The sequence below is a fragment of the Nestor notabilis genome, unplaced genomic scaffold, assembly GCF_000696875.1.
Source record: "Nestor notabilis isolate BGI_N333 unplaced genomic scaffold, ASM69687v1 scaffold31348, whole genome shotgun sequence".
NCBI classification, from domain to species: Eukaryota; Metazoa; Chordata; class Aves; order Psittaciformes; family Psittacidae; genus Nestor; species Nestor notabilis.
In genome coordinates, this window is record NW_009940156.1 from 1,559 (window position 1) to 10,897 (window position 9,339).

At 46.3% G+C, this 9,339-nt stretch overlaps 1 protein-coding gene across 1 annotated transcript; it reads right to left on the minus strand.

Moving 5' to 3' along the window:
- Nucleotides 1-5,952: 5,952 nt before the first annotated feature.
- LOC104410140 (palmitoyltransferase ZDHHC15-like) lies at nucleotides 5,953-9,336 on the minus strand (the record flags this gene model as incomplete). Its single annotated transcript, XM_010020220.1, has 5 exons — nucleotides 5,953-5,996; nucleotides 6,748-6,857; nucleotides 7,768-7,894; nucleotides 8,380-8,512; nucleotides 9,313-9,336. Coding segments are annotated over 5 exons (438 nt in total), but the record flags the coding sequence as incomplete, so codon positions are not given.
- Between the last annotated feature and the right edge of the window lie 3 nt (nucleotides 9,337-9,339).

A 9,339-nucleotide genomic window follows, 5' to 3' on the forward strand; every position in this document is an offset into this window, starting at 1 on the left:
CCTGGCACTGAGGACACAACAGCTGGTTTGTGTCTTACTTTACTATAACTTACACATACTTTATGTATCAAGACAATATAATCCATTAGTATTTCTTAAGTACACCCATATTGCAGGAACGCAGGATGTCACCACCACCACCAGAGCACTTCATACCTTGGCAGGAGAGCGCAATGCGATGGGCTGCGCTGCCCCAGGTAACAGCCTGTAGGACCAGGGGCAGCACTTGGTGAATCCCTGTTTAGACACAGGTGAAGAACCTTCCCCACTCCACGCAGTGATTTCAGTTACTCAGAGGCCTCCAGAAATAACCATTCACAAGTATAATAAACTGGCCAAAAGTGGGTTTAATGCAGCCCTTGCCTGCAGCGCAGTACAAAGCGTGCAGGCTCTTGTATAAACCGTAATAGAAAATGACAGCAGAACATAGAGGATATTCACCTGTAGAAACCATACAAACACCAGGAGAACACCAGTGGAACATACACAAAGCGTAACAACATCAATGTTTGTCAGACAGTAGAAACGAGTATCCAAAGCTTTTGTAAAAACCCATTTGATATCAAAAGTCTCAATGTCAGCAGCAGCGTTGAACTGAACCCAACTAATGTCATCAGTGGAGTGGTTGTGACATTCCCAGTGAATGAAAGAGAGGAATTGGTATGAAACAACACAGCTGAGAGTGGCACATCCTGAGCTGCTGCACATTTAAAACCTCATACAGAAAAATAAATAGCACTAGTTTAAGCAGCATGAGAGCAGGACCACCTTACAGGCTGGGATCTGAAACGTAAACTTGGGTTTATTTCACAAGGTTCACATTCCAAACGGAAGCTAGAAAAGGAAGAAACAACATCTTTAGGGAAGAGAGAAAAGCAACACGGGCAGGTGCATCCCACTGCCCTGTGCAAAGCCGAGCCTGAGCGAGGAGAACCACAGACCCACACGTGCCATTCGGATTAGGTACAAATACACGGCACAGCTGCTCAAAATGACACCCACTCACCTTCACAGGGTCCAAAAGCCACCACAGGCAGCTGAAAGCTGGCAATATTTTAGCTGATATATTCAGGAGGAAGAGGAAAGACTCGGAGGGAGATGGAAGAACAAGAATAAAGCTGCGTGATGGGGGTATGATCTGGGAGTTCATCACTGGGGAAGGAAATAAAGCATCGAGCAGGAGGGGAGCACCAGCAGCACCTCCAATGGGCCCCCGCTCCACAGGGAAACGCTGTAACTGGTGGCTTCAGAAGGAGTTTGTAAGTTTCTGTAACAAACCCCAACCTGACAGAATGGGAAAGATCTCAAAATCAAGGTATTTTCAAGTACTATGGATCAACTTCAGCAATTGGTACCAGAGGAGTCACCGAACAAAGAATGTGACCCTTTGAGTTAGCTAACTGCGGCTTTACTGAGGTGAGCAGCACCTCCTTCCCCTGCTCTGCAAACACTGCGCTCTGCTGGCGCGAGGACTGCGCAGAGGCAGCGGGTCCCTGAATCCACCTCAGCACATTGTCCTGTAGTTCTGACTCGGGAAGAAACAGTAAATTCTTTATAAACATCCCCCCAACACTTTACATTCATGTTACGTTACAGACTTCATGCAGCAGGTTTGGTAACTACCACTAGGTTGTGCTTTCGGTCCGCACCAGCGCACGGAGCTAACAACTACAGCTAGTCTGGAGTCTGCTGGTTTCCCCCAGGAAGTTGACATTCATCCCTGCAGTGCTGCTGGGAAGCTTCCTGGTTCTCATAGCTACCTGCACTAGGTAGAGCCCACTAAAACCACACAGGAGTGCTTAATGGAATATCACCATATTCTCCTCCAAAACCACACCGTACCAACAGCACAGTGCAGCCCATGGACCTCCTCATTCCCTGGGCAGGATTTGCTGGCCAAGGAGAGGACTTACCCAATACTATCCATAGAAACATCAATGTGTATCTGATGTACATGGGCGAGAAGGAGGAGGGCAGGAGGTGGTCACTGGGGGTTGGTCACTTGGGAGCATTATTCTGGAGCACAGGGATGGGAAGGGAGCAGCACAGCAAAACCCAGCGAGAGCGTTCGTCCCACGCAGACACATCCACATGGAAGAGCCGAGTCCTCACACAAAGGACACAAAATGCATTTGGAAAATGCTGCAATACAAACAAACAGGCCCCAGGCAAGGCAGAACAGGCTGCACTTGGCCTGAACTCAGCTCCTCCCTGTATTCAGTCGCAACCTGCAGCAGTGACTACAGACAGCCTGAGGAATTCCCGTTTTCCAGTGCATTTACCAGGCATAACTGACAGAACTTTACACATCCCGAATTTATCACATTCTTTGTATGCAACTGTCTTTCAGAAGCTAAGGGAACAAAAGAGTCCATTTAAAAAGTAAATAGCAGCCCAGCTTTAAAAGCACGGGCAGCAGGGAGTGAGGGCAAAACCACTGCCTGTCCACTGCCCACTTCTGTTAACAGCCTCCTCAAAGGCCAGAAACACTGAACCGGAAGCACCCCCTCTCCCTCGCAGGCCGTCTGCAATTGTGTCTGTGGCATCAGTGGGTTTCCCACATTTTCTTCTACCTCATTTTTACACCACTTTTGTATTTGTTTCATGTTTCATTCTGGAGCTTTGAAATCCCTGATACGTAACTATTGATGTGAAGTGGTTCTGAAGCTCTCAGACTATTCTGCCTGGGCAGGAGTTTGTTGTAACCAAGTGAGGCTGAGCTGCTGTTAAGGAAAGGGGAAAATGAGCCGTAACGACTTGCAAGAAAAGTTACTAAGTCACTTGGAATCCTTTGAAGCTGTTTCTAACTCTGGGCCCGATAGCTCTGTTATCATAAAGGCATCTGTTGTGATAGTGAGACAAGAACTGATCCGGTGCCACCCCATGAGCAGTGCTGCAGGCAGCAGGCAGGGATGCTGCCTGCACATCTTGTAGGCAGCTCTTGTGCTGCTGCTGCTGCTGCTTGGCAGAGACACAGCACTGGAACAACGACACGGCTGTAACCAGAACCAGATCCACACAGGGCACAAGAACCTGCCCAGAGGACTCCTGTGAATCCACACGGCTTCAGACACTGCTCATACCCCTATCCTAAAACCACACTTGAGCTGACAGAAGCAGGAGGTCACCAGATCATCTTCCTGTTTCTAGACGAGGAATTGTGAGTTTTAAAAGGCACAAACAGCACCTCTGTGGGTGCTAAATTCCCACACGTTTCCTATTGTGTTTAGCTGCCATCCTCCTCTCAGCAGCCCCCTCCAGAACACATTTTGCCAGCAATGAGGTGATTAATTCTACTGCATCTTTCAGCAAACACAGCTCAGGGTCCTCCACGAGATTTACAGCAGAAACACAGGTTAAGACTGACAGAGTTTCAGCACTCAACAGCCGTTTGATGACAGAACCACCCATGAGATGTGGTTAAAGGGGCTGAAACAGGAGCACCCGGAGTGCTCCCTATGGCTCTGAGAAGTGGGAGTCACCGACAGCCTGGGTGAGCCTGTCCTGAGCTGACACTGAGGCCGCTGCCTGCCCTACACCCAACTACAGAGGCTGGCGTGCAGAGTATGTGTGATGCGGGGCCCGGTTTACACCAGGTAGTTAAACATCCACTCCTATGGACAGAAAACCTGCAAGACTCTCCTGTCTCACAAACACATTTGCACCAGGAGCAGAGTAAACAGGAAAAGGGCTCAGTGCCCTTGTCACCAAACAGATACTCATCAGGTAATTTCTCATGACAGGCGCAACCGCTGCTGCAGTCACTGTCAACACAGGGGGCTGATAAACACAAAACTGGGATAGAAAATGGGAACAAATGATCCTAAAGGCAGTCTACTAATACTTTAAGCATGCACCTAATTCACACATGAGTGATGGAGTTACCAGCTCTGAATCATGCAGATAAAAAAACCTCAGGTGTAGAAAACTGCGTGTAATCCTGCAGCAAATCCTCAGTTCCCTTCCACAGACTAAACCCAGTGGTACATCCCTGACTGCAAATGGAGCCAAAGGAAGAAAAAACCCCATCACCTCTTAGTGCTGAAAACCCTTTAAACCACCAACCGGCCCATGGGAGAACATGCAGTACATCCACTGGCTGTTCAGCATTCCGGGACTAAAACCATCCTCACGAGGCGTAAACTCCAAACCCTGCTGCTGGGGTGAAGCTTTCGGTGCAGTTCAGTCACACGGTTAGAATTTACACCTTCCTCTGGCTCCACAAACACACAAAGGTCCATCAAACACTGATCCAGGGATGAGCTGGTTCTTCAGCCCTAAGAATTAACACAAACTCTACTGTCCACAGTTCCCTTTTGCACTTTAGGTGCCTGCAAGTGGGACTGGGCATAAAGGGTGCTAGAACTCAAAGACAATTACACCCTCCTCTGGCCACAATATTCTTGCATCTCGCTCCTGGCAATGTGTTCTATTTTCATACACAGCTGCACATGTATAATGCATGTTCAGCACTTTGTCTTCCAACACACTTAGATCCAACTGTCAACTTAGTGCCAAATTTAAGTGGATCTGTCTCTCACTGAGTTGAACTGACTTAACTTTAAACGTGTCAGAAAATGCCACTTGTCAGAGCAGGCTGGAGAGTCAGTCTCAAAATAAATACCATCCCCAAGAATATTATGGCTTCAAAGAATCTCAAGAACTCGAGTCCCTGATGTTTGCAGAACAAAAAGGCCTTTGAAATGCGCTCAGCTCAGTGCTTTTACACCTATTTTGAATAAAAAATATATAGTATTTATAAAATAAAGAGCAGGCCAAAGCAGATTGGCCAGAATCACTCTATAAAACTGTTCTGTTCACTCCATAACTTAAAACTTAGAAAGCCTTGAGACATCTGGATGGCAGGATTTCCGGAGAAGCACTCTGGAATGCAGATTCCAATCAGACAATGCTCCATGACGTTTTCTCATCCTGAAGATCCACTTGTTTTCTGTCCCTCAGAACTGAAGTCCCGGCCAAGAGAAGGGATGCTGACTCCTGAGAGGGAAGCTGAAACGCACACACAGAAAACGTGCAGCTGTAAGTGCTGACCCAAAGGGCACTGGATGATGTCTAATCTTGACCAGGACACGTCGGTGCCATGTGGAATGCCAGGGAAACTGCTGGGGTTTCAGTCCCTCCACAGGATGGCACCATTCAATCCCACTGACACTGAATATACTCTGGGGTTTTCTCTCCTATCCCTGTCTGTTCCACCTCCTGCGAGCGGAGCAGCAGAGGAGACTCCCTGAACCTCCCTGGAGAGTGAAGAGGACGCAGCCTGTGGCTCACTGCCCAGCACGTGTGCAGGGCATCACCCTGCTGTTAGGAAAGACCATGGAGCAGTGAACACTCCGGCAGCAGCATCTTTCCCAAACTGTGTCAACTGTTCTTGCACCAAAGTTTCTCCACAGTGAATAAATAAGTTAATTATAAGAGCAGGAGCCAACGTGGGCATCACAAGTTACTGCTGTTTATTCCTAACCGTTGGCTGTTCACAACTTCAGTTTCTCTCAAGACTGTATCTGCACCTTCCCACACGCTTCGTGAATCACTGAACAGATTTCCAAGTGGCAAGAGTCGTTCCTGCCACGTTTGCCAGAGCAGCTGCCAGGTTTGCATCCTGCCCTGCAAACAGAGCTGCTGGCTCTTGTCTTCACTGTATCAAGAGCCAGCCCCGGGCTCCAGGAGAGCCTGTTTTCTTTCAGGTTCTCTTGGACAACCTGTTTCTGGACAAGATGCAGGAGTATTGGTGCAGCAGCACCATCCTCGGTGAGCAGCCTTCAGCATGCTCCCAGGCTCTGCCAGAGCACTGCCTGGAACAGTGCAGTGAAGAGTCAAACCCTGCCCAGCATCACCCGCCCATTCCCTGCACAGCAGCAGCTTTAAAGTGATGAAGAAACAAATACTGACCTTCCTGAACAAGCTTTATACTGCTGCATGTTCAAGCTGCTATGTCTCCCTTTCTATGGCAAGGGATGAAGCTTCAGCAGAATCTATATAACAAGAAATAGAGGTAAGTACATGTGTTTCCTCACTGAGAACATATTCTTCATTAAGTGTGGGAGGGTGTTTTTAAGAATTATTCCAAATAAAGATAACTGCTTGTCAGAGATACCTGAAGAGCAGTTGGTAAACTGAGATTACTCCATTACTGGCTTTACCTACTCCTGACTGCATCACAAGCTTTAAAGCCACAAAGACAATTAAAGATCTTTCTCTTTTAATGGAACATTTCAGACCTTATCTAGAATGAGCATTAATAAATCTGGACAAAACCCCCAATTACCATGAATGTGGAAGGAAATGTTTCCAGTCTCTGGCTAAGAAATGGAACAAAAGCTTCCCCCCAATATTTTGCTCCTTACATGGAACAATAAAAGCACAGAGAAATGTAACACTAAAGAGTCATTAAACTAAGCTTGGATCCATCCAACAGTATCATCAGTGAATGGATGTACATATAAAGGTTTTTTCTAACAGGACATATGCCCCATGGCATAAAAGGTAAGTTTACATTTCAGAAGCTGATCAAACCTAATGTACAAACGTGCTGGTTCACCTGGAATTGCTCACAGCCCAGTGCTTCTTCCATGGAAGGAAGAAGGGATCATTTCTAGGCAGTGTTCCTCACTCAAGCTGGAGCTGATGAAGCCAGCACATGCTTTTGATTGGATTAGCTCTTACAAAGCAGCCATTATTCACTGCAGGTCGAGATACAACCAATTCCCTTCACTGGTACCTTACCGTGAGGCTCTTCATCTATTCCATCATCTTCCCACTGCTCTTCATTTGCTAGGAGAGGATTCTGAGCTTCACACAAAGCCCTCATGGGGAAAAAATGCCCATCGCCCTGGCTGCGTGGAAAAGGCAGAGGAAGACACTGTGAAAAGCAGGCAGGGGCTCTGAGGGATGACAATCTCCACATATTTTATCTGCAGACAATGTTTTCTGTCACCTCTATTGCCCGTGTTTACCTAAATCATGTTTAAGCTTTGACAAGCACTGGGTTTCCTTTTTGTGGCAGCTCAGATACCAAGTTTTACTGGTGAGTAGTTGTGGCCCTCAATTCCTTCAGGCTCTCTGGAGAATAAAAGTTCAAACCTACAGCCTGGAAGTAAGTGAGGTTTGGCAGAACTTAAACGTGCCCAACTTGATCCAGGCATTTGGATACAGGAGAAAAATAAAGGGAAAAAAGTAATGAGGGGGAAACTAAGAAAAACATTTATGTGGAAGGAGCAACTTATACCATAGACTCTTCAGGGCAGAAATTACACTCTGTGTTTGAATGACACCCAGTAGAAAATAGCCTCAATCTTAGTTAGATGTTACTGAAAGACAAAAGGGCCACTTCCCTCTGACTTCGACTGTGCACTCTGCCAAAGAGAAACGTGTATCTGGGTATCAAACAAGCATCTGAGAGCGTGTTCAGATTCACATAACAAACTAACAAAGTTAAACCCCAGCTGCTGGAGCTCAGTGTGTGCCCACTGCATTCCCCAACACCCAGCAGCACAGACAGGGGAACTCGGAACGAGGTGAGGGGCCTTTTTCCGCTGATGCTTTATCTTTATGCAAGGGAAATAACTGAAGTGCTCCCGCTGTGATGACTACACACACTGTAACGTGCCTCTGAAAGTACTTGAGTGCTGCCCTTCATGAACAGAAAAGGTTTTGTGCTGATCCTTTCCCTTTAACTATACCTAAAAGTGGAGAACAGGCAGCAGTGGACATTTAGAACCCAGCACTGACTTGGTTATCACTTACCTAGAGGCAATAGGTAGCAACCAGAGCTTTTTTTCTTCTCCAAACACTTGCTGAAGGTTCTTTACGAAGCCAAGATTGAACCCGTTTTTATCTGGGCCGTTTTGAAACACAGGAGCTGAGAAAGCCTCTGCACAGACACAGCGTGAGTGAAAACAACGGAACTCAGTGCCAAACACTCTGCAACAGGAGTGTGCACGTTGCAGCCGTGTACAGACAACATGGTCCAACAGATCACGAACTAGCCCGACAAAGGAACCAAGTTTGACAATAACACTTCTTCATTTTGCAAGTCTGTGAAGACTTTCGCACTGAAGGGAGGAGTTTGGTCCTGCAACTGAACCACACGCAACAGCCAAACCCACCTAACCCAGGGAGCAGAGGTAAAACTGAGCTCCACTCATCCCACAGCAAATGCAGTTGTACAGATGCATGACATTGTTATAAATGGACTTTTACACTTTAAGGGTCTCATTTCCCCCCACCTATAAATGCAGCTCATTTGAAGCGACAAATTTCTGCAGCACTCTGCCAAGATCTTAAATCTTCCTTCCCTCAAAACCAACAGTACTTTTGGTGTGTCTTCCTTCAGGAAGTAAGACCCAAGAGCCTTACCTAGAGTGGATCTGTTTCTGCTAACAAGCCAGCAGTGGTAGCCAAACAGAAACATAAGGCTTACAAAGAACATGACCGCCACAAAGAGAAGGAAAAGGACGTGGAATTTGGAACGTCCATTAGTCAGTTCACCCTGGAAAGAAAAACAACACAAACCAAGTGACAGGAACAAATAAAGGCTGTAAAGTCTTAGTTCCCAGAGAGAAAGAGATCCTCTAAAAGTCCTGTTAAGAGTTCTCAAACTTGTATGCACAAATGTCACACCTTACAATGGGAAGGCAGAAGAGACAAAGAAATGATCTGCCTCATTTCCCCTCCCGTAGCCAAAGCAGTAGGGATCCTGAGTGACTACCCAGTTAAACGACAGAGTATTAATAAACCAGTGCACAGCAAAGTTAAGTTACTTAAAGTCACACAGAGTTAGCAGCAGAGAGGACAAAAAACCTACAGACCAAAGGCCACACTCTCTTACTGGGGCTGTCTGTTGGCATTGCTTGTGTATGAACAATAATGGATAACTGCATAAGAAGTGTACTTCATTTCAGTTGACTTTTAAATTGAGAAAGGAGTCAAACAGGGATTAGAAAATAAATGAGGTGTTTTGATATTATTCAGGGAACATGCACAGATCAGTGCCAGGATGTTCTACTTGGATACCAAAGACTCTGAGATCCATCCATGCAAATACAAGAGGAAACGGATGTCACTTCTTGGCTAGAGCTAACTCTACAACCCAAAACTCCTTAAGTCTATTTGCTTCTCACTTTGTGCACTCCACACATACAATGGGAGTTTACACTCAAAAAAGAGTCCAGGAAAATGCCTTACAGAAGAAATACAGAACCTCCATGGACTGACAGCAAAGAAGTAAGGAGTGACTAAACCCCACAAGATTCACAGGCTATCAAAAAGTAACCAAAGTTTGTGACTTACTGTCCAGTACTTAATGAAATACTTGAA